At 38.2% G+C, this 26668-nt stretch overlaps 1 protein-coding gene across 2 annotated transcripts in view; it reads left to right on the forward strand.

Annotated features, from left to right (window-relative positions):
- Positions 1–26668, forward strand: part of LOC145977790 (uncharacterized) — a 47316-nt gene that overhangs the window by 3787 nt on the left and 16861 nt on the right. Inside the window, exons 2-12 of one of the 2 annotated variants that reach the window (XM_083110075.1) lie at positions 8734–8854; positions 10386–10443; positions 11331–11418; positions 12251–12379; positions 14966–15087; positions 15495–15656; positions 16114–16296; positions 18149–18332; positions 19179–19386; positions 23006–23149; positions 24385–24460. In XM_083110075.1, the coding sequence (XP_082966201.1) occupies positions 10412–10443; positions 11331–11418; positions 12251–12379; positions 14966–15087; positions 15495–15656; positions 16114–16296; positions 18149–18332; positions 19179–19386; positions 23006–23149; positions 24385–24460 (1328 nt within the window). In that variant the 5' untranslated portion in view covers positions 8734–8854; positions 10386–10411. The remainder of the gene's footprint in view (positions 1–8733; positions 8855–10385; positions 10444–11330; positions 11419–12250; positions 12380–14965; positions 15088–15494; positions 15657–16113; positions 16297–18148; positions 18333–19178; positions 19387–23005; positions 23150–24384; positions 24461–26668) is intronic. The other variant, XM_083110076.1, reaches the window with a different exon arrangement.

Raw genomic sequence — 26668 nt, forward strand, 5'->3', positions numbered from 1 at the left:
TCGAGGCAATTCAGGTGTCTTATCAAAGCTCCTTGGAGCATGCAGGGTTTCCAATTTATCAGTCAAAGATCTGCGACAATATTACTACTACTACTACTACTACTACTACTACTACTACTACTACTACTACTACTACTACTACTACTACTACTACTACTACTACTACTACTACTACTACTAATAATAATAATAATAATAATAATTTGAATTGTTATATCCATGCAGCATGGAGAAAAGCACATCATTCCAAACACGCGTCATTCAGAGTGAATGCCTTCAAAATAAACAAATAATTCCTGATAATAAAATATGAGGGCACCTTTGATTTATGAGAGGAAAAAGTTATTTTGTATCTTAACTGCATCAAATGTTCAATGCACATGTATTTTTTTTTTTGTGTGTGTGTGTGTGTGTGTGTGTGTGTGTGTGTGTGTGTGTGTGTGTGTGTGTGTGTGTGTGTGTGTGTGTGTGAGAGAGAGAGAGAGAGAGAGAGAGAGAGAGAGAGAGAGAACAATGAGCATTAACTAAAGAAAGTTCTTCGTTCGTTGTAAGTGGGTAATGTATAGTTAGGCGGACAAGAATACACAGCCACCAGTCCACCTTCCCATTGTTTACACTTGCACGTTTAAATTTCTGATTTCAAACGACAATAACATTTCAAACGACATTCCAGATGTGAATTATCGGGGACATTTATGCGGGGACAAGAGCTGAAAACTTCCAACAAATTCCGGGAATCGAACCCTGATTGCCTGCGTGGTTGTCAGATGCCCTACCAACCAGACCATCGCATCTCCTTTGATGAGTTCCATACTTTGATTATTTCAATTTATTTTAATATATTTTCTTGTTTTTATGGATTTTCTACACACTTAAAATGTCTCACCTCGTTGACTAGACAATTATTTTGTATCAAAAAAACAAACGTGCTCCTAGAATTTGTAAAAATTGAATGACTAGAAAGTAATTTCGTTCTATTGCTTTCATAAATACTATATTTATGTAGATCTCTACTGCTTAATAGTAGTAGTGGTATTAGTCGTATTATTTGTAGTAATTCAACTAATTAGTTAATTATAAGTATTATTAATTAATTACAATTATTATTATTTAATTACAGTTTAATAAAACAACGTGAATTTGGAGAAAGCTTTAGAAATAACACCCCCTTGATGAAATCCTGGGTACGCTACTGCTTGCTTCCAAGTTCGAGTCCTGGTCTCGGCATGGAGTTCTATCTCTGTAGTGTTTCTTTATCAATTTAATCTAATTATCATCCATCCTCATACTTGCGATAAATTGTAAACGTGTGATGGTTAAAGCAAAACAAAATAAGAACCAAAACAATATTTTGGGGAGAACTGTGTAGACAGACAATATGCTCCCGAAAGTTGCCAATCGACGTGTGGCATGACCTTCAATACTGAAGTTGTGCGTTGAAAAAACTTTGCTTGAGGCTCCTCAAGTGTCTTATCACGAACGTCTCGGTCCGCCCAGCATTGCCAACTTATTTTCGGCTGTGCAAATTTTTTTCTACCATTACATTTGCAGCCGGGTGTACATACATAACGTTATTTCTCATGTAGTCTGCGGTTGTCACAAGCATAAAAACACAGTTTTTTTTTGTTGTGACGTTTCAGGAGAACATGCTCTCTTCATCAGACTTATTTTTAATATGATTAAAGACAGTTACAACAATGGTTAAACATTTTTCACAAAAAGAATCGAAACGACTTGAGATGACCAGACCCCTCTCCGATTTTCTTCATATTTGGCATACTCACTAATTGAGGCCTCCTAATCACGAATCTGAAGTTAAAATTTGTCGGAAACGTCTAGAAATTGCAAAATAAGCGAAAATAAGGCATTTTTGGACTGGAAACTCTATTTTCGCAATTTTTTTTGTTTCACAACTAAATATATACTATATTCCTGATACTACCACAACACCAAATTTTAACTATGTTTGCCTAACCTAACCGAACTAACCTAACCACGTGCCAATGGTTCGTGGGGCTAGCGTCAATGGTTCGCAATTATTTCAAATTTCTAGATCCTGATACTAACACGACACCAAATTTTAACTATGTTTGCCTAACCTAACCGAAACTAACCTAACCATGCACCAATGGTTCGTGGAGCTAGCGCCAATGGTTCGTGGGGCTAACGCCAATGGTTCATGAGGCTAACATCAATGGTTCGCAATTTCTAGATGTGACCGACAAATTTTAACTTCAGATTCGTGATTAGGAGGGCTCAATTAGTGAGTATGTGAAATATAAAGAAAAATCGGAGAGGGGTCCGGTCATCTCAAGTCATACCAAAGAATCAAGTTATATAACAAACTCAAATATTATGGATTTGATGAAAAATCGGTGAAGGTAATCTACTAATTATGTAATAGGATATAAGGGTCCCGGGTTCGAATCCCGGTCGGGCTTGGTTGTTTGTGAATGTCCATTCATCAATTTCATCATTTCATCACTCATCCCCATCTTCGCAAATTAGCCAAGAGGCACAAAACGCGAAGTAAAATAAACTAAATCAAATCAAATGTAATAGGATACAGACTGTGTATAGTCAAGGTAACTACTCTCGGGGTAGAATAGTGAAATATGGTGTACCACAAGGTTCTGCATTGGGACCTCTTTTATTTAATATATATATTAATGACCAAAGTGATGGATATTTATTTGCTGATGATTTTGCACTCAAAGTGAATTCTCTGAATCAAAAAGATAACAAAGAAATACTAGATAATCGAACAAATATTCGTAAAAATTGGTGTGCATCCAATAACTTAGCTCTGAACCTAGAGAAAATGTGTGAAATACACGTGCCGCAAAATGACTTTGGACCTCATAACAAAGGAACAAAAAATACAGAGAGTTCATGTGAAAAGCTATTATTAAGCTATTAGATACAGCAAAAAATGCATACATTAGTACGAAGTCATGTTGCCTTTACTTTTGAGAACCATTTGCATACGCTTAGTCATGGAATCACTAAGACTTTGGAAGTAGTTTAAATCCATGTCAAAGCACCACATTTTCTTCAGTTCTGTTTGGAGCGTCTGTAGGTTTTGAATCTTCTTTCCCAGGAATTGCTTCATAAGATGCCAACAATTTTCAATTGGGTTGAGATTGGGGTTATTCCCAGGCCACTCGAACATCTTTATCTGTTGTTCCTCAAGCCATTTCCTTACCTTCTTACCTTAAATGGTCCGTAATTAAGAATGTTGCGATATCGGTCTGCGTTCATCGTCACGTTTTGCGGTAAGAAATATAAACGTGCCCTACCCTTTTCACCTGAAAAACACCCCCACACCATTACAGACTGGTAGTGCCTAACGGTCAGAACCATATACTTTGGGTCATATCGATCTGAAGATGATGGACGTCGAACCTTAGCAGCTTCCATTCGGAATAAGATTTCATCGGTAAACATGACTTTCCTCCACTGTGCTGGTGTCCAGTGTACATATTTGTTTGCAAAAGCAAGATGGTCTTTCTTCATGCAGCCGGTGAGTAGTGGCTTCTTAGCAGCAGTACGACACGGCAAATCCAAGTCTTTCTCTAAACGGTGCTGGATAGTGCGAACACTAACGTTTTCCAGCAGACTCGCGTGCATTTCTTTAAGTTCTGATGCTGTCAGTCGATGGTTTTTCTTTATTTCTCTCATTAGGAGAGCGTCTGTAGATTTGGTTGTTTTTCTTTGCCTCTCACCACCGAATTTGTGCTTTAGAATGACAGTCGGAGGCAGTCCTCTGTTGGCTGTCAGTACCTTCATTATGGTTGATTTTGCACGACCTGTTTGTTTACATATTGTCTATTGGGATGTTTTCACATCGCCATGCAATAATACTGGCTTTTTCTACACTGCTACAGTACTTTCCCGGCATATCACAAATACACCTGTACAGTAGTCAAATATCCAACACAAAGTGCACCATACGAAAACACAACAATTTATCACACACACTACAGCAGAAAGTCACCATTCCTGTGTCAACTAACAATATGAAATGAAATGAACTTAATATAAACTTTAAGCTAAAAGATTAAAAAATCGGCAACTTACGTGTGTGAGTATGAGATATTTTTCGTACTACGTTTCGGAGGTTACACTACCTCCTTCTTCAGGTTGAAACGTTGTTATTCAGACACCTGACATGGTGCCTCGTCGTGAAAGTGAAGGTTAAGGATTTAGGTTAAAAAGTTGCTAGAAGGACACTTTCTAAAAAAGAGTATAAATTACACATCTAAAACCGCGCAATACTATAAAAACAAAGGAACATCCAAGGCTGAAGTCGGCGAACTGCCGACCAATGCACAGGGTAGACGAATGCACAGTGTCAGCCCGTACCTGGGGAAAAGGAACTTCCCCTCCTCAAACCTTCCAAACTGGGGCTCGGGAGTCACCAATCCAAGGAGAAGTCGACCTCCACCTCGGCGGCTTTCCTAACCTCAGGAGTAACATGGAAGCCCATTTCGTCCCTAAACATTGCGGCTTTATCCCATTTTTTAAAGAAATTAACCCAGCCGTCTTCTAAATTCCCATCGTCCCTATTAAGCTTATTCCAATTTTCCGCGCATATATAAGCAGCTTCATATACGTTCCTGTCCAATTTATTGTTAACCTCCCTAATAATTTCCCTTTTAGCAATCCTATGTCGGTTAACCAATATATGTTCAGACAATCCGGTTTTGGGTATGCCTTCCTTTACGTCCTTATCATGCTCTCCCCACCTGACTTGCATACTTCTCCCCGTTTGTCCCACATATTCCTTTCCGCATTCACACACTATCCTGTACACCCCTTTCCGCTCCTCAGGGTTATTGCGTCTATCCCCCCTCCCTTTCTTATATGAAGTAAAGTGCTTTTCAATACTCCGGGGCGCTCTTACCCCACATTTTATTCCGTAACCCCTCACGGACTTTTCAATTTTCTCTGAGACCCCCTTAAAATACGGGATCCCCACGAAACATGCGTCTTTTTCGCCGTTTTCTGTCCCAGTTTTTTTACCCTCTATGTCATATTGCGATGTTTCTTGCCTAACGATCCTTTTGGCTCTCCTAGCTACTTTTTCCAGGTCGCGGATAGTGTACCCATTCTTTACCCCCACTCTCCTTATCCATTCCCCTTCTTTCCGTTTCTCTTTCTCGTCATTGCACAGTCTTTCGGCGCGAATGTAAAAGTTAAGAAAAACATTTAATTTGGTCCTATTCGAATGTTGGGATCTCTTATGGAGGTACAGCTCTCCAGCTAACGGTTTATGAAAGACCCCCGTAACGATCCGTTGTCCGGTTTTAGAAAGGGAGGGGGGATAGACGCAATAACCCTGAGGAGCGGAAAGGGGTGTACAGGATAGTGTGTGAATGCGGAAAGGAATATGTGGGACAAACGGGGAGAAGTATGCAAGTCAGGTGGGGAGAGCATGATAAGGACGTAAAGGAAGGCATACCCAAAACCGGATTGTCTGAACATATATTGGTTAACCGACATAGGATTGCTAAAAGGGAAATTATTAGGGAGGTTAACAATAAATTGGACAGGAACGTATATGAAGCTGCTTATATATGCGCGGAAAATTGGAATAAGCTTAATAGGGACGATGGGAATTTAGAAGACGGCTGGGTTAATTTCTTTAAAAAATGGGATAAAGCCGCAATGTTTAGGGACGAAATGGGCTTCCATGTTACTCCTGAGGTTAGGAAAGCCGCCGAGGTGGAGGTCGACTTCTCCTTGGATTGGTGACTCCCGAGCCCCAGTTTGGAAGGTTTGAGGAGGGGAAGTTCCTTTTCCCCAGGTACGGGCTGACACTGTGCATTCGTCTACCCTGTGCATTGGTCGGCAGTTCGCCGACTTCAGCCTTGGATGTTCCTTTGTTTTTATAGTATTGCGCGGTTTTAGATGTGTAATTTATACTCTTTTTTAGAAAGTGTCCTTCTAGCAACTTTTTAACCTAAATCCTTAACCTTCACTTTCACGACGAGGCACCATGTCAGGTGTCTGAATAACAACGTTTCAACCTGAAGAAGGAGGTAGTGTAACCTCCGAAACGTAGTACGAAAAATATCTCATACTCACACACGTAAGTTGCCGATTTTTTAATCTTTTAGCTTAAAGTTTATATTTAATTGTGAGTAATCCGCACCTTACCAGTATGAAATGAACTTGCTTATCAGCAGCAATACGCTGTTGCCAGATACGTTCATGCAGAAACAATTCAGTGTTCCAAACAAAACAACACTAGATACAAGGCTACAAAGTAATAGACCGCCTACTACGGCAGATTTCACATGAGGTCCGAAGTCATTTTGCGGCGAGTGTAAATGTTACTTATAATAATACGGCAGCAATAGAAGACACGAATCAATTAAAATTCTTAGGTCTATATATTGATACACATCTAACATGGAATGATCATATTAATTATACAGCTAAAAAAAATGTTACGTAGACTGAATGGATGTGTAGATAGTGATGTACTATTGAAAGTATATTATGCTCAAATTCATAGCATATTTCACTATGGTGTGCAAGTATGGGGTAATAACATGCAAATATATAAAATATTCAAACTTAAAGAAAAAGCAGTAAGAATAATCTGCAAGGAGTCCCCTAAATCACACTGTCACCCTTTATTTTTTAAGTTGGGAGTACTCTGTCAACCGTGTGTATATCTATAGGATCTTATATTTAGTACATAATAATTTACAAAAGTTTCTGTCAAACAGTATAAATCACCAATACAATACAAGAAATCGAGACAATCTAACTATAAGAAGATACCAACACAGTAAATCTAAAAGAGTATGACTTATATGGCGGTAAAAATTTACATCAACTACCACAATACTTAAAATCTCTACAAATGAATAGTTTTAAGAAGTGTATTTTAAAAATTTTGAAAAATGAGTGTGTGTATGAAGTTAATGAATACTGCTCAATACATTTTGAGAAATACTTGTTCAAAGAAATTTATACTAGAGATCTTGATACATAAAATTTGTCTTTACAATCACTAATACGATACAAGAAATCTAGTTACCTATTTATTTATTTCATTTATTGTATAAGTTAATGATGTAGATACATTCTTGTAATGTCTTATGGCAATAAAGATCTTATCTTATACAATGGATGTTGTAATGTAGCAACTTAACTGTGAAACAAGCAGTCTGTTTTATTATTATTTTGGAATCTTTAAAAATTATAAATCCCAAATATCATCAGGCAATTCAAAATCATCATTGCTTTTACAGAGATTCTTGATGTTTTCCGTTACATTACATTTTAAAGATGGTGGCCTACACCATTTGTGAAAAAGAAAACTCCATAGTGGGTATATGTTACCATTTTCATTATTTAATTTATTCCAGTGTATTCCTGAAACATCACAACAATACAACTGTGTTTTTATGCTTGTAACAACCATAGACTACAAGAGAAATAATTCTGCAATGCAAGCAATCAGAGGCGTGGCGTGTATGTAGCCGGTGTTACTGCAGGTAACAGCAAAATGTAAAGAATTATAAAAAAGTTGTTTCAATAAAACATTGTTAAATACATTAATGAACACCATTGCCGTCGAGTAGATATTGCCTAGGACACTTTTTCTGCAGCCGACAGAAGCGAAGAGGGAGGCCGATCCGCTACCCTGAGGAGGCAACAAGGGAGAAGAGGGTGCCAATGCAAGGAAAGAGTGGGGAAGGACTTTGGGGCATAGTGTGCTATGGGGTTATTCATATGCCTGTTAAGGGGCCCTGTTGCCGTTCGTACCTACCGGATCAGCCAGTGTTGTCACATTGGATTGGCAGAAAAGAGCTAAATCCACCCTAAAATAGGAATACCATTTCTGTGAAGCAACTAGAGGTAGACATCAAAGCCAAGGGGATTGAACTACAACTGAGACCAGTTAGGTAATAGACGTAAATATAGTTCCTTGGTGCGATTCGTGATTTGGACAAACCTTGCTCCAAAATACTAAGTTGGCAACAGTAGTACGTACAGCTGGGCTTCCCTTCCACAAAGGAGCAGAGGTCTGTCGTCTGCTCAGTGCTCACCACACACAAACGTCAAACTGACCGGAGAAAAGTGTGTATCTTCTTCTTCCCCTTCGCACCTCATTACAAAGAAACGGAGACAGATGAAGGATTGACAAGGGTCTATCACTATTCATTGGATTTTCGTGGTAACTGTCTCATGAGTGGTAGTTCCTTCTATTAGTATTTGTGGCTAAATCACTGTGCTGATTGCAAAACAAGAACGAAATGAACAAATATCTTGCTCCAAGACATGTTTTCTTTACCGGGGGGGATAACATCTAGCAGGCATAATTGTCGTACTGATAGCCGGTAACACTTTTGAAAAAGTCACGCCACGCCACTGCAAGCAATGCATACATAATAACATGCCTTTGTTTCTTATGCAGCAATTTGTTTCTTTGTATGGCTTTGCAAACCACAATATATGTATTAATTTGGTTTGTGTGAAACTGGTCTTTCAGTTTCTTCAGGGCTGTGAAATTTTTGTTAAGTCTGCGAAACAAGAATATCTGAATCAATATTTCAATGTATAAATATATGCATTGCTTCCAAATTTATTCACTGCACTTCATTAGTTAGACTTACCAATAGAAATGCTCATCACATACTGGCACTGAAAAGAAGTGAACGTTTGCAATAAAAAATATTAGTATACGCACTGAATCATAATTTTTATTTTCAGGTCTTTTAAGGTTTTAAATTTCATGGAGTTTCATCTCTATTGGAAAGGAATATAATTTTAGCCTAAAGGGGATCTTAACAGGGAAAAATATTTTAGTACAAGCCAGGAAATGTAAAACTTGGTAAGCATTTTGGATGTTTTATCTGCTAAATTTTTTTCCTAAGCTTTTACAGAGTGTAACAGAAATTTTGTTAGAAGTTATTCGTAGAGTGACCTATAAAGTTTTTGTAGTTCGGCAGTAGGAAATCGAAGTTGCACACATAAGATGAGGAACTACTGTCTGTCCCTCTGCTGTATAGGAATATGTAATCCAATATACCTATACAGTTTCATCGTGCAAATAGAAAGTCTTTCTTCTTTTCAAGAGTTACAACTACTATGTGTATTAAGTTATATACCAGGAGTTTCAGAAATAATTGAGAGGTTACAAAAAGTAAACTTAACGAAATTAACTATTATGTTATTCAAGGAACATTTGTAATTTTTTGTTAGTACTTTATCTTTATCTGCATTAGAGAAAAAAAATCAAATTCGTCTATCCATAATTTCACTGAAATATTTATACAATTGTGGAATTCATATAATTTAAAACTACTAGATTTCCAGATTATATGTAAATTTGTTTATAAGTTATTTTATATTTATAAACACACACACTGCTTATGTTAGGACTTTCTTTCATACAATTTTAAACTACAGTAAAACCTCATTAATCCAGACTAATGGGGGGATAAGTTGACCGGTTTAACGAAAGACCGGATTAACGGAAATAGCCTAAAAGAACAGTAGAAAGTGCATTAAAACTGTAGAAAGTGCATTAAAACTCCGTTTATAACAACAAAACACGTTTATTATGGTGTATTTAAAGGGCATAGGCAGGGCCAAAAAATCCCGGTCGCCATGGCGACTAAACATTTCAGCCTGGCGACTGTGATCTTTTGCTGTAATATTGCCGTTTTTTAAGTTTGCATCTACGAAATTGTGAAGATTCTAAGTTCAAATTGCGGTACTGCGTAAGTTAGCTAATTATTTTTTTTTTGTTCAACATTGTGAGCATTCCATAGAATCAGTAACAATTTCTTACTCTTTGTCCCCTAACCCCCCATTTCCTGCTTTCTCACATGATTTAGTGATGTTTTGAATACGGTGATGCTCATCTTCTTATAGATTGATTGATTTGCTTTATTTTACTTCGCTTGTTGTGCCACTTTTGGCTAATTGGCGAAGATGGAGATAGGTGATGATATGATGAAATTGATGGATGAACACTCGCAAACGCCCAATGCCCAGGTTGGGATTCCAATCCAGGACCCCTGGCATCGTAGCGCGATGTGATAACCACTCCACGACGGGGGCCGGCTTGGCACCTGATTTTCAGAGCTGGCGCCTAGCTCTGAAGATTTTTCGAGCACTGGGCACAGATCTAAATACACTATACAGTACAGTACAAAGTCTGCGGGAAACAATTTCATCAGTGGTTGACTGCCCTTTTTTGGGGAAGTTCTCTTGTTGACTTCTAGCCACATTTAAAACCTTGCATTCTGCTTTTTTTTTTTTCCTTTTGCCTGTCCAGATTAATGAGGTTTTACTGTATATTGGGAGAACAAGGAAAATTTCATTAATATTTTATTGATAATGTATCATTATTTCAGGTTTCATCTTAACCCAACATTGAATTATGGGTTTGAAGGCTGCTGTGCAAGCACTGAAGTAAGTATTCAGTTCTCATTTATTTTTTTGTATCATAGTGATTAGATTAAAGTGTCATGAAACTGGAGTTTCTCAAATCAAATTTGCAAAGTCTGCATGAAAGGAGAAGTTGGACGTTGTGTGCTTTTTCTAGAAATAACAGCAGGTAGTTGATTATGTCAATGTGAGTTGGGCATTGTTCAGAAATTCTGATATCTAAAGCTAATTGTGGTCCCTCGTTACCATTTTTGAATGAGCACATTTCTTTTAAATATGTAATTTTAAGATAATCCGTAAAGAAAGCCATGCATGAAATATATTGAAGTACATGAGGGTATTTTCAGACAGGGTAAGGTGTAGTGAGTGAGTCACCATAATTTGTCTTCGTCTAATATTACACTTGAAGTAAGACTAACACCAACCAGATATTTTATTTGTACCTTTGTTTTTCTGACGATGGTGAAATTTCTTTTCAATTATAAATGTTAGTATTTTTTTCAAAGGTGAAATAGTGGGGGTCGCCCTTAGTATTTTTCTATAATAATGCTAGACTTGGTGTGGTGTAAGTGGACAGTTAGTATATGCTCTGACGAATCAGCAAAAAGAAGATAACACCAACAAATTACCTCGGGTTCTTTTGGAGGAACTCTACTACCATGCAAGTTGCTGAACAAAAAATATGCATCATTTTCAAAATGTTCATTTTTCAAATGGTTCTGTACATTAAGTACATATCATCTGACATGTAGCAATTTCCAAGAAAAGAAAAATTTTGTTGGTAAAATAGCAGCAGCTTTAGCAATAAGCATACTAGCTGATACTGATCCCTATCCTGTTTCAATTTTTTTTAAAATTTATTTTGAAAATGTCAAGAAATGCTGTGTAATGTTTCGACAATTGAATTTCAGGAAAGCAGAGAAGCTGAAAGAAAAGGTTCAGAATTCCAAAGATATTCTTAATGACAATGAAGCTTGGATGTGCCAGCAGCAGTTGCAGGTATGTTGATGTAGAGTTTCTACCTGTACTTCTCGCATTAGCACTATTTTTTTGTTGTTTATTTCTAAAGGGTGAAATTTGTCTTTCACTCGGAAACTCACCAAAATAATGGAAATTCTGATGATTTAAAAGTGATTGTTTCTTATGCCATACGTTCACGTAACTTTTTCTTCCTAGGCAATTAGGATAAGCTAGTATTTACTGATAAAATCCAGTGCAAAAAGTGTACCCTTCTAATCTTAATATAGGATTAGAAAGCTACAAGTTTAGGAGTATGTTGCTCTCATGACATAAGCACCCACCAAGAAGGGATTTTCCAAAATTCAACCTCAAGAAGGGTTGTGTTATAGTTGTGTAGAAGTATTCAATTGGAACTACACCTTATGAAAAAAAATGCTACTTTCGGTACTTTAGTATTATATGGACTACCTCCATACCTAACCTAACTTTCATATCTAATTAGTTTGGTTAGGTTCCTATGGCATACTAATTAGATATGAAGGTTAGGTTAAGTACCTATAGCATACTAATTGGTGGTAGTCTGTATAATACTAAAGTACCCTACTTTCTAATAGCAGTATCATTGGTAACGGTCAATACCAGTCTGTATCACTTCAATTCATCACTTTAGACATTTTTGTAATCCCTCTTTTATATTATTGACATCCCACAGTGTGCAGTTCTTAATCCAATTCCAAGTTTTCATATGTGTGTGAAGGACGTAAAGAAAATTGTGAAGTTGTTAGTTATTTTGGTGCTTGCCAAATTTAGAATTCTGAAATAACATTTACTTATGTTCCATTGTTGATTGTCTGTTTTATTATTATTTCAGAGAATATACCAACAAGTGTTGATTTTAGATTTGGAATATGCTTTGGACAAAAAGGTAGAGCAAGACCTCTGGAACCATGGCTTTAAGAACTACATTGGAACTCTTCAGTCTCTGGCTAAAGATAAAAAGGTAAGGAGATAACTGACCATTTAATGCAGATAATATTATTTATGGTGTGGAAAAGACCAGGTTTACTTGCACGTTGCTAGTGCACAAACAATTTAATATTGCTTAATCTGTAAATTTTCTTACATTGTTAACAATTGTGGATTTCTATAAATAGTCCGTGACTTAATGGTTGATTCATAATTAGGAGAAGAGAGACGCGGTAGTAGATAAATACGGAGAAAATAGTACTCACTATATCCGCGAAACTGTCTTTTTCTTCTTATTAATTTCAGTGACCACTGCCACGATCCTCGTTGGAACTTGTTGTACTGTTGCTTGGCATGCTTCTATTGTTCGTAGTTCTCCAGCTGACGCTAGGTGCATTGTTGTTAACTGCGTCCGTGTCATTAACAACACGTTACAGTACAGTTAATGATAATGCACCTTGCGGCAGCTGGAGAACTGCGAACAATAGAAGCATGCCAAGCAACAGTACAACAAGTTCCAACGAGAATGGTGCCCACTGAAATTAATAGAACAAAGAAGAAAAATATAGTTTTGCAGATACAGTGAGTACTATTTTCTCCATATTTATTTATTAATAGTTGAGTTACCATACTTTATTGCCGTTTGGCACTGTGCCATGTAGCCACACAGAGGCATAGAGGCACACATTCTTAATCTCGGCCAAATTGAAGATGATGTCATTAGCCACACCTTCTGGCCACCTTTGTCCCTCAGGTAAGAAAGAGTGGTTGAGGTCCAGATCTACTTATACATGCGGGTTGCTGTAAAATCCCCGCTTGAGATCATCCAGACCTCCTGCATGTTAGCTGGATCACCACAGGATTTTTAAATATTCAGTTAACTCTTTTTAATTTGAACTAAAGAAAAATTGAATTATCCAAAATTCGAGTTAACCAAAACATATGCCATTGATGATGATTTCAAGGGGATAAAGTTCTGTTCAAAGTACCCAGTAATTCGAATTATATCCAAGTTCAAATTAAACAGAGTCCACTGTATTTGTAAAAATGCAATTTCTTTTTCCAAGGCAAAACTTATCAATTATCTATTTAAATACGAGGGCAAGTCAAAAAGTCTTTGCACCTAATTTTTTTCTAGCTTGTTAAAAGTGTTATTACAAAAGCGAGATAAACGAGCGATGCAGTAGGCTTTTCTTGGAATGGCCCTATTGTAACTTCCGATTTCTTCCACTGCACAGTGCTGTTATCAGTTGGCAAGGATGGCCGGAGTGCTCGGGAAGTCCACGCCATATGAGCAGCAAAGTGTTATTCGTTTTTATGGTGCAAAGGACAAACAGCCACAGATATACACAGGAAAATGGAGCCAGTGTATGGGGACAAATGTTTATCAGTGCGAAGTGTGCAGTGGTGGTGCAAGGAGTTTGAAAATGAACGGGAAAATGTGGAGGACAATGAGCGATTGGGCCGACCTCGTTCCTCGCTGACACCGGACAACATTACCCCTGTTGATGAAATGATGAAAGCTGATCGACGTTTTCATCTGAAGGACATTGCCACTGAGCTTGGCATTTCCTATGGTAGTGTTTACGACATTGTTCTTCCATTGAAGAAGTTCCTGGCAGGACAGAGGTTCACATACGACACCGAAGTGCAGAGCATTGTTCGATGTTGGTTCCATGATCAGCATGCCATCTTCTATGCAACAGGCATTGCGAAACTTGTGGTACGGTGGGACAAGTGCCTCAACAGGTGTGGTGATTATGTGGAAAAATAACAAAAAGTACTTAGAAGATTGTGTATATCTTGTTTTTCTTTTATGGTTTGTAATCTGGCAATAAATGGTTAGGGGCAAAGACTTTCCAATTTGCCCTCGTATTATTATTATTAAAATAAAAGTTGTGGCCTCCCCGATGGCACAGTGGTAGTGTCGTCGTCTTGTAATCAAGGCACATGGTGGTTTGGATCCCACTTTAAACTGTAGGCCCAGTCCCGATTAGCCATACTCTGCATAAAGTGGATTAAAGACACTAAATCAATTAAAATAGAAGTTAATATATCATTCAGATTCTGAACTAAATTTCACTTCAGTTCCATATGCATCAATTTGCAAGGGTTTTGGTTTGAAATGTTCAACTATTACATCACAGTATTAAATCACCTGTTCCCAGTTCGGTGGCTGAGCACGTTAAGAGGTTGACTTTCAATTTCGTTCCTGACTTTGAGTCCTGGTCTGATCATGGGCATTCTTTGTGAGCGTCCGTTCATCAATTTCATCTAGTCACCACTCATATTCATTGAAAATGAGGCAGGAAAGTGACATGAAATAAAAAAATGAAACGCCTGTTATGTAACACATTACTAATGCAACATAAATGGAAACCTCTAATTTTGCATAATTTCCAGGACAATTGCACTCTGAATGTGTCGTGTAGGATTTTTAAGGACACACGTTGGAAAACTCCCTGTTAGTATGGATAAATAAATTCCATTCAGTGCTTTCTGATACTGATGCCATATTTATTTTCATTTCATATTGTTATAACACTTGTGTGCCGATGCATATACAGTCAGCCCATGTATGTATCTGCTTAACCAATTTTTACTTAATTTTTTTTTTCAGAATCCAAAACGGAGCGAATCTCAAGCAATGTTGTCTTGGTGCCTAGAAGCTGCAAGTGGTTTTTATTTGACACTCCTTCAAGAGATTTGCAGTGCATTTGATTTGGATCTTCCATTTAGAAGGTAGGTGACTTTATCTTCAGTCTTTTAATAATAAATAGTCCTGACAGAACAAACTAAACTTCATGTGCAGCAGTATCTGCTGTATTTACCACCACTAGCTATTAGTACTTGGAGATGGATGTTTAGATTTTATGCTCAAAGTCATGACTGTATCTAGTGTCCCACCCTCAATGTCATGTAGTCATTACTCTTCATCATTGCGATAAGCCAAAGGTGGCACTAAATGATACTTCATGGTGTCATGTTTCCTGTAAGGATTCAGTAGCAATTGATAATGAAATATAGTACTCCTTATCTGCAAACTGGTTTTAAATAAGTTTTTATTAATTTTGATCACCATCCTCATGGGAACTTGTTGTATACAAAAGTATTGTGCGATATTTTATTCCTCATTCTGTCTTTTAAAGGAAAGGCTCAGTGTACGGAAATGGAAAAATAAGCAGAGCCGTTGAGCATCTCAGCCAGCCCCACAAAAGTTCCTGCTATTATATTTGCCAGCACTGTCTTGTTCACCTAGGAGATATTGCCCGGTATAGGAATCAGAGTAGACAAGCAGAGTCATTTTATAGGTAAGTGTTAATGCATCAGAGAGAGAGACTAATTATATTTTTCATTGACTACACATGCAAGATTAAAACTATCATTAATAATATTACAAATAAAACATCCGTTGTCAATAGGAATCATATTAATTATACAAACCATTCTGGCCTGCCTAATTATATTAACATTCTTAAAATCCACATGATTTTGTTATGTACTATTCCTAGTATCCTTAGGCCTGTTGTAATATTTGTACATTTTTATTAAATGCTTGGTGTTTAAACCAATTCTGTAGTGTTGAAGTCATGTAAGCACTGTAATAACTACTGTGTCTTAAACTCATTGTTAAAAATCACACAAAACAAATAAGCAGCACGATATGAAACACTTTAAAAAGTTTTTAAGGGCTAGATTTATGTTATGCATTTACTATGAAAATTTCATAAAATGTAAGTAAAATTTCATGACTTTCCATATTTCCAGGCATGCAGTTCAACTTGCTCCAAGCAGTGGCCAGCCATATAATCAGCTTGCCCTCCTAGAAGCCAGCAGAGGGGATCGCTTGTCTACTGTGTTTCACTATGTTCGCAGTGTGGCAGTCCGACATTTCTTTCCAGCTGCAGCAACAAACTTGTCTCGAACCTTCAATAAAGGTGCTGAAGAACAGTGAGTATTATCATATAATATTTGATTACTTGTAGCAATTAATCACATGCGTGTCATGTCTTTAGTATCCACCTACCTTAGCCTTATGCCAGCTGCACACCGGCTCCGACACAACAGGATGCAATGCAATGCAACATGACGAGTCACAAAGCGACACGACACAACAATTCATTTTGTTTGTTGGCTAAAATCTGATTGCAGGGTTCAACCATGTATGCAATAGATCTCGGTCTGTCTTTTAATTTGGGAAGCGGGTAAGTATAAGTATAACAGTTTACAGCAGAATCAGTGTATCAATGTGTATGTAGAATTGATGTATCAGTTTATATGCTGTGAATTGAATAGATTTCTAGCAAATAATTGGTTAGAAAATACATTATTAACCATTTAATGTAGAATTCAATGTCTACATTTAATTGCTAATTTCCAAGTTGCTCCTGTTTGTGGACTGTGATTAGATGTCTGTGCCTGAAGAGATTGAATTTGCGCATGCGCAGAGTGTTTTTGTATCAAGCTGCTCCTTGCGAGACAAAATTCCACGGACTTTCATTCTTTTGTCGCAATGTGACTCGAGCCAAATGTTTTGTCTGGTGTGCGGCCGCCCACAGAGCTAAGGGATGAGGGGACCCAAACCAGTCCAGCAAGACAGTCCCCACACCATGACACTGCCACCATTGCCCTGCACTTCTGACACATGACACCGTGGGTCCATGCACTCATGTTGTTTTCGCCACACACGGAGTCTCCTGTCAGCATGGTTCAATGTAAACCTGGATTCATCGGACCAGACGACCTGCCAGTGCTCAACGGTCCAGTTGCGATGGTCCTTGGCAAACTGCAGGCGATGTTTGGTCATCACTGTTAGCAGGGGCACTCTGGTCGGACGTCGGCTGGCATAGCCCATCCGTGTTTAAGTGCGACGAATGGTGTGGTCAGACACTCGAGTCGGGGTTCCAACATTGTAATCAGCTGTTATATGTGCACTTGCAGCTCTCCTGTTGCCCTGCGCAATCCTACCGAGTCGCCTCTGGCCCCTCTCATCCACCTTCATTTTCCACTCGGAGAACGCCTTGCTGCTGGATGTTTTTTGCTTATTCATCCATTCCTTGTGCATGCATGACACTGTTGGCCTCGAAAATCCTGTCCGTGTTGCAGTTTGGGAAATTCTCACACCTGCCAATCGTGCACCGACAATCATGCCCCGTTCAAATGCCGTCAAATCCTGTTGCTTTCCCATTATACGCACACCACTCCGTGTACAGGTCGAATACATACTGGGGAAACTTCCACACCACAGCGAACTGGCGACTGGCGTCAGTTGACAGACCCTCGGTAGTTCATGTTTCTCTCGGTAGGTGTCTCTATTTTTTTGGATGTTCAGTGTAGTATGTGCTGAGTGTTCCTTATCAGCCTTAGCTTTTAACACAAGCAAAGAGCTTTTAGTCTTCAGAGACAGTTGCTGATTTTAGTTGTGGTAAGAGGCTGGTCACTGTGTAATGTGATGGTTGCAAATAACTCAAGTGTTGAAGCACCGAAAAATTTTATTTCAATCGATCTAGTGAATACAGTGGAACTCCGATTTATGTTCCTGGATTTTCAGTTTTCCCACATTATGCATTCAATGTTGATTGTCCCAACGTACGGAATTTTATAAAATTAACCCTCTTCTACATATTCCCACATTTTAAGTTCTCAGCTTGGTCCCCTGAAAAACATAAAATCGAGGTTCCACTGTATATTTATTTAGTAATTTGTGATCCCAGTATCCAATGTTTTAAATGCAAATTTTGTAATTTTTCCAAATTAAAAATTATGAATCTAATTGAACTACTTTCTTTCTCTCTTTTTTAAGGATAAATGTAGAAGGAAAAACTAAGATTTCTGTATCAGAATATGTGTCGCTTTTCCTGAAACTCCATGGTCTCCTACATACAGCTTCTGACTTGGCTTTGGCAGAGAAATATGTGAAGGTTTTGACATCAACTCTTACAGCACACGTGGCTACTGAAAGTTTCACCTCTTGGAAGCTTGTACAGGTGAGTTTAGTCAAATTTTTCAGCATGCTTTTCCTCTCTTTTCCTGTGAATGTTTTTTTCGACTCTTAAACACGAATTTTGGAGTTTATTTGACAATGTGACATTTCCTGAAGTCAAAACTATCCTGTGAGTTATGCAATTCGTGGAAAATCTTATTAATTACGCTGTAAATATTTGAGAAGCAAAAATACAGGAATAACTCTGAAAAGCCAGTTTCATAGACCAGGAAGTACTTTATTTGCTCCTGCATTTTACATTTCCTGAAATGTGAATTGCTTTTATCTATTAATTACTCACATTTCTAAGATCATTTTATTTCACTGGAATATCTTGTTATATGTTCTGTGTTGAGAATGGCCAGGAACCATTTGAATTACCCAAAACATAATAAATTAATGTTACAAGTGTTCAACATTGGTTCCTCACCTGCTTCACAAGGAAAATGCACGATGATGAAAACAGGTGTGACATGACCTAAGAGAGCAGACCTATTTTCAGGGTCTGGACCTACACTTTAAAGTGGGATCCGAAGCACTTGTGCTTCCACCAGGTATCAAACCCAGGTGACGACGTTACCACTTTGCCATCGGAGAGGCCATATCCTTCTAATAGCACATTTATGAAGTTACCAGAATATTAAGTTCTATTAATTTGGGTGGCCATTGTCACCAACCTCTTGGGAACTGCTTGCAATATTGCTTGGAAGGCTTCTAGTGTAGATTGTATTGTGGCATATTGCTAAGTGTGCAGTTGCCACCTGTACTGTTGTCTTCTGCTGCTCTTGGGTAATTGGTACTCCTACGTGGAGTGACCAGAACTAATTTAAGCATGGGATTTTCATTTCAGATGCTGACAATAAACCTGTTTGCATTGCATCACGCTGGCGGAGCTCTGGAGGATGGTATATGCAGTGACTATCAGCTTTCGGAAGAGGAGAAGCAAGTGAAACACTTGGTCACGGATTTGATGGCAGGATCGCTCAGCGCATATCTACTTCCAGTGTACACTCTCAAGGAAGGAGAGCCTTTACTGGAATACTTCGCTTTACCAGCAAGTTAGTACTTCTTAGCATTCCTCCATTTGTAATTTGAAATTTGTGATTTGTACAATACAGGAAAACCTCGTTAATACGATATTGGTTAATATGAAGTACCCTTTAATCCGAAGTTCTTCCCATTCCCCAGCCGATAAGATAGGATTTATAATGTATTTCAGTACGGATAAATCGAAATACGGATAATTTTTAATACGAAGTTGTTTACAAGACCCTTCGGCAAAACTGGTTTCGCTTAATTCGAAGTAGACACCTGCGTAAGTCGACAAGAGAAGATCGAATGTGGAGAGAGCTTGGATGTTATTTTAACTTGACATGTTTCCTTGTCCTAAGAGCTGCTGACAACTCGAGGGAAGCAGCTCGAAATGCCCGCTGGTCATTGACATTCTTTGTCAATGTGCATGGAAGTTCAAGCTCTTTCCCCGCTGAATGCGCCACCTTGGAAATATTCACCAGTGCTAGATGAGAAATGCAAGATAAGATCGCAGGAATGTTCCAAAATACAAGATGCATGGCACCTGGAAGTCTCACCCATCTGTCTAGCTCTGAGCTCGAGATTCAGCAATTTCCCGTGAGCGAGCAACTTTTGGCCTGCTAGCCGACAACTTCCGGTAACCACTTTCATTAAAAGCATGTTCTTTGTGCCCTGTAGAACTTCATAAAAAAGGGAAATTGTTACAGATTATCAAAGCCACATAGGCTATTTAAAGATCGTCAACCCGCTTAATGCGTTGTCATCTAGGTTTCCCGCAAAAGTTGACGTCGATCTTATCGATCTTACGTATGTTACAACTCCCGTTTCCCGCTTCAAACGTTTCCCAACTGTGCCAGTCATAAAATTTGCCAAAACAGTGTTATGTTGGCTGAGTGACTTCTCCCTTTTTCTATCAGTAAACAAGGGGGGGGGGGGGGGTCTATTCCTAATTGTTTCGGCCATGCTCGTGTGTGCACCCGGGCTCCTTGCTCTTGGCATCTAAAATAAAGCAACCAGTTCTGAATGCCTTCTTCAAAACAAACAAAAACCGCAGGATAAGAAAAAGAAAAGTGACCCCCTCCCTTCTCCTACAACAGCTCATTATCCGCCACTGGTGTGCATGGTAATGCGATAATTACAGAATTCACGTCCCTCTTTCTTAATGCCCGTATTATTGTCTGTTGCATGGTAAAACGTAATGCAAGGATCATTTTTTTTCCACACTGCTGATAAAAGTTTGATCCTCGACAATCGCCTTATCTTTAAAATGCTGAGGATTTCCCTTCTGCCACCTGCTGCTCTAACTTCCAGCCGGTCTCATTGTGTTTACGCTGCAGCTGGCACCAGTGTTTAGTCTAGCGTCTGGAAAGCTGTCGCTTCCTGATATCGGCAATGACTCATCCAGTGCGAAGGAAGAAGGAATAAGCGTCATTGTTTTGAATCTTGCAAAGCTGTTATGATTTGACGATAACGAAATTTGATCTCCAGAAAGAAAAACAAGAGTTAAAACAATTTCATGATGCACATAAAGTCCGCTTTTCTTCTGAACCATTAGCATGCTGCTGTGAAAAGAAAAAATGCTCAATGTAGGAATACGAGATGTTTTGGCGGAGCGACAGATCGCAAGTTGTGTGTTTACTTTTTCAGAGTGGATTACAATGCAAGGTTGAAGAAGGGTTTGGACTGATTCCTGCAAAGGGGGAGGGGGCCAATATGAAGTTAACTGAAGCAAAGAAAACTTTTTTTACGATGTGTTTTAGACAGCCGAACCAGAACGAAATTTACAGCCCCGATTTTTTTTTTTCCTCCCAAGAGAATCTTCTCTTACCAGTTAATCCTGTAACGGACAATGTTCTAGTGAACGCACATAAAATCCAATATTCATTCTGTCGGAGGGATTATCTCCGGTCTCTTGCTTGCGCCAGTGCGACTACTGTCAAGATTCTTCCGAGTTTCCGAGTTTCACTTCTTGCAATAAATGAGATTCTTTTCCTTTCCGTAGGTCTCCGTGCAAACGGGTTTCTTATGAACTAAAATTGTAAGAAGTTCGTGGAAGAGCAACGACTTTGCACAATTAAAAGAAAACACAGTTTTTGAAAAGACTCTATGCCACAACATGCATCCCGTGCATAACCGGTTGTATAACTAGGCAGGATAAATGGTGTTAACCGTCTCCTTGGGATCTTTGTGTCCACGTCTTTAAAACGTACAATATTATTATATAGTACATATAAAGCTTATTTTCTGAGCTACCACCAAGTATAAAACATCCGTTGTGGGGGTAATTTATACTCTACTTTATTTACACCTGAAAAACAGGCACCATCTTGAAAAGTTTGGATAACTCGAAGTCGTTTAATTTGAAGTTGACATTTTTTGGTCCCTTGAACTTCGTATTAACGAGATTTTCCTGTATCTGTTATTGATAGGGGCATTCATATTTTGTTTTTGACGAAAAGACAAAGTGTGAAATATCCCACTTTAATGTTTATTTTTCATGTTTTCGAAAGGCGTGGGGGCCTCCACGATGGTGCTGTGGTTGCGTGGTCACCTTGTAATCAAGGGGTCCCGGGTTCGATATCCGGTGGATGCACATAGTGGTTCGGATCCCACTTTAAACTGTAAGTCTAGTCTCAATTAGCCTTACTGTGCATAAAGTGGACTTAAAACACAAAATCAACCAACCAACCAACCAATCAAAAGGCATGAGGTGCATTTTGCTACCATGTTTTGTCACAAAATTATGCAAAATTAACTGCAGTAAAATGCGAAAAAAAACTTAAACACGAAATTTAATGTTTTTTTTTTTTTTACTGATGTGGCACCTTCTGAAGTCTGAATTATCCTGTGAGTTCTGCAAATCATAGAAAACTGATTACTTCTGCTGTAAATATTTGAGATGCAAAAATGGACTCCTCTACACATGAATAAACTTAATACTCGGTTAGCTATATAAATGTGTCATTCAGAGTGAAATGTTAATTTTTGTCTATTATGTGTAGTTTTTAAATCAAATTTAGGTTTTTATTTACCATATTAACACCAAAATGCTATTTTATACACTGATTTTGATCCCAAAATATGTACAGTTCTTGTACCGATATCTTAATCTTTTATTTACTATAAATATGTGGCTCTAGTTATTGATATTGTTATATTCAGGGCACCAAGATGAAAAAACTTGTAAAATCCCAGGAAAATTCTTTAACATTATCCTCTAGTGGAACAATGAGGATTGCTGGAATATGTAAAATTGGGATACTACTGTAAGTTGCTTGTTGATTTGCTGGACAGTGTAAATTATTGGATCAAGACAAGTGTTTATCCCATTGCCAGAAATATGTGTGTCTGAAAAGCTGTGTATTTTTAAATTTTAAATTGTCTTGTTCGCACAGTACGCTGTGATGCCTGGGGTCCCAAGTTTGAATCCCAGACTGGGTGTTTGTGTTCTTTGTGGGTGTCCCTTCATCAATTTCATCAGACCATCACTCATCCTCATCTTCATGGTTAGGAAAATGTGGCAGAAAAGTGAAGTAAAATGAACCAAATCAATCGACCAACCATTCCAACAATCTACGCTTTAATTCCTCTCTCTCTCTTCCCACAAACAAGAGTTTGAAAGGAATAAAATCTTTTCTATTTCAGTTAAACTGACTTTGGAGTGGATTCGTTTGGAACCAACTGTTCTTCTTGACTCTGCTTTTACAACAAGACTCCAGATATGGCCAAGCTTGTGCAAGCTGCTAAATGGACTTCAGATTTCATTGACAGACTTCAGTTCCGAGAAATGTAAGTATACAAATAGTGTTGCTGCCCCATGTACATGCATAATATTTGTACTTCAATACCCATGAACTTTCTAACGTATATTAAAAGTAGGGATGGAGCAAATTGATAAGTATATATTTGCCACCTCTACAACCGAGCATGTTTTCAGGTTCAAATCCCAGTGTAGCCATGGGTGTTCTTTGTAAGTATCCCTTCGTTAATTTCATCGTGTCATCGCTCCTTGTCATCATCGCAATTAGCCAAAAGTGGCAGGAAAGTCATGCTAAATAACAAAATCACAAGTACTTTATTTAATGAGTTATTTTACTTTTCATCCTTTCCTTCTTTTATCCCCATGACGGGGATGTGATGGCCTCAAAATGTTGATAGTCCCTTCATTTTTGCACTGTGTTGCTTGATAGTGCTGTAAATAGCGTATAACATAGAGGGGGAATTCTGCCATTTTTTTATTATGTACATTTCATGTAGCCTTGTTTACAAATTAAGTGTCTGATGCAAAACTCACCAAATTCATGTCAATTAAGGGGACGGATGGTATTCATTCATGGCATTCTTTAGATATTTCCAGTTTTATATAAGGTTGGTTTAATCAGTAAGTTTCATGCAATATTAAAAATGCTTTTTAAAAGAACGATCAAGACAAAGTCATAATATATACTTTTTGTTGGTAGTGTTATTTTTTTTTTAATTAATCTCAAATTCTTCTTCAAGGATGGGAGATTAAGTACAGCACATGGTAATAAAGTAAAACAAAGTTAAGAATGACTAAAGTAGGTTTAAAAAGTATGAAAACTTGATCAAACGATCACATTGGTAGCATGGCCAGCCTTTTCCTGTAGTTACTATGGAATGACAACTGCTTCATGATCAGATGCCATTTTTTCTTCTTCTTCCCCTTTGTCTTGTACTTAATCTCCCATCCGTGAGGAAGGATCTAGGTGAATCTGAAAATTAGAACTACCAACACAACAAAAAATATAATAAAAATAGTAATAATAATGCATCATGCATTGACACTTAATATTTTACAGTTACCTGACTTTTCCATCAAAATTGAATATAAGTTACAGAAATGTAGGACATGTTTTAAAAATTCTACAGGAACTTCTCCTGACTCTACAAGATGTACAATTCAAGTTAGAATTTTTTTCTTAACAGTGTGTTATTATTTTTTGTGGATCTTCTGAATATTGTTTGCAAGTGTTTACAACATATTATCATTTGTTACTTTCTAGATTGCCGTGTTCCTCTTCCTGAGGATAGAGATCTTCAAGGATTTTTGCCTTTGCAAAAGGCTATCAGTGATTTGAGGTGAGATTCAATTTGTTAAGTTGTCTAAGATTTCATGTAAAATATTATTTTTATTTTTAGTACATACAGTCAACTCTCGATTCTACGACCCGGGTATAATGACGCTCTCGAAGTAACGACGCTTTTCCCGGCAACCGTGAAAAATTTAGAAAAAAGTTGAAAAATTTGGAAAAAAGTTGAAAAATTGAAGGAAATCGGCCGAAAAATGCATTTTTTTTACTCATTCCCTTCACGAGCGCTCTACCGCTCACAATTGGGTCTAAACTAAAAATAGACACCACCACACCATGCTTGAGTGATATCCAATAGCACTTGACCTCTCCCCTCCCCTCCCTCAAGCGCACCAATGTTATCCGGCAGCTGCTACCCATCACGCCAGGCTTGTTTTGACATGCTTGCTCTTGGATACATGAGAAGAGAAGATCGAATGTGCTTGGATGTTATTTTAAATCGACCTTGACTTGTTTCCTTGTCCTAACAGCTGCTGAAAACTTGCAGGGGAGGGGGGAGCAGCCTGAAATGACTGCTGGACTTGCAGTCTTTGCCAGTGTGTATGGCAGGTCAAGCTCTTTCATCGATAAATACACCACCTTGTGAGATAAGATCACAGGAATGTTCCAAAATAAGATGCGTGGCACCTGGAAGTCTGGCCCATCTGTCCAGCTCTGACCTAGAGTTCAGTAGGTTCCCGTGAGTGAGCAACTCTTGGCCTTGTAGCCGACAACTTCCGGTAACCGCTTTCATTCAAAATGTGTTCTTTGTTCCCTGCAACACTTCATAAAAAAGCGAGACTGTTAGAGATAATCAAAACCACATAGATGAACTAAAGATCGTCGACTCGCTTAATGCATTGTCATCCAGGTTTCCACAAAAGTTTACTTTGATCTTACGTGCATCATAACTCCCTTTTCCCACTTCATACATTTTCCTAATTGTGTCAGTGTCGTAATATCTGCCAAAAAAGTGTTCCGTTGGCTGACCGACTTCTCCCTCTTTTCCTGTCATCAAATGTAGGGGGCGGGGGGGTGATGCTGATTATTTCAGCCACGATTTTCTTGCTCTTGTGTGCACACGAGCTGATTTTACAGGTGAGGGTGGAAGTGGACCTTGTTCTGGATATATTCTTGAAAACAAACAAAACCAATAGAAGAAGTAAAAGAAAAGTTACCCTCCCCCCTTTCCCCAGCTCATTCTCCGCCACTGGTGTGCACGGCAATGTTGATAATTGCAGAATTCAGGTCCTATTTTTTTTTATGCTGTTGTCTGCATAGGAAATATTGCCCGTATTATTTTTGTCTGTTGCATGGTAAAACGTAAAGCAAGGGTAATTTTTTTCTTCTTCACACTGCTGTTCAAAGTTCCGTCTTCAACAGTTGCGTTATCTTTTAAATGCTGGGATTTTTCTCTTCCGCCACCTGTTGCTCGAACTTCCAGCCGGTCTCCTTGTTTTTACGATGCAGCTGGCACCAGTGTTTTGTCGAGCGTCTGCAAAGCTCTTGCTTGCCGATAACAGCAATGACTCATTCAGCGTGAAGGAAAAAGTTATTGCTTTGAATCTCGCAAAGCTGTTTTGATTTGACAATAACGAAATTCGATCTCCTGAAAGGAAAACAAGAGTTAATATAACTTCATGTTCTGCACCTTTTGATAAGCAAAACTGTAAATTTAATTCGCATCCGCTTTTCTTCAGAACCATTTATGTGAGAGAAAAAAAAGTGCTCAATGTAGGATAGGTCGCTGAGACCGATTACAAAGACATTATTCAAGGGGAAAACTTTTGGAGGAGCGTGTGTTGACATCGAGAATACTCCTAAATCCAACATTAAATCATCGATAACATGAGAGTAAATAACGAGCTACCATTTTGATATGTGAAAATGCGCTGTTTCACAAAGCTTCTTTTCAGTTCATTTTATGCTGATGGGCTAATCGGGACTAAATATACATAAAGTGAAATTCAATTCCAAATATAAACGACTTTCGACTGGGAGGCTGTTTAATGACGTGTCTGCATTGGCTGAAAACAGATCGCATGTTGTGCGTTTCCTTTTTCACGCTGGATTACAATGCAAGTTAAGAAAGGAGTTTGGATTGCTCCCTTGAATGGGGGAGGAGGGTGAATGAAGTTGGTTGAAGCAAAGAAAATGTGACTTTTTTTTACGATGTATTTTATACAGCCGAACTAGAACAAAATTTACAGCCCCGCCT

The sequence above is a fragment of the Lepisma saccharinum genome, chromosome 23 (assembly GCF_977018435.1).
Source record: "Lepisma saccharinum chromosome 23, izLepSacc3.1, whole genome shotgun sequence".
Taxonomy (NCBI): domain Eukaryota; kingdom Metazoa; phylum Arthropoda; class Insecta; order Zygentoma; family Lepismatidae; genus Lepisma; species Lepisma saccharinum.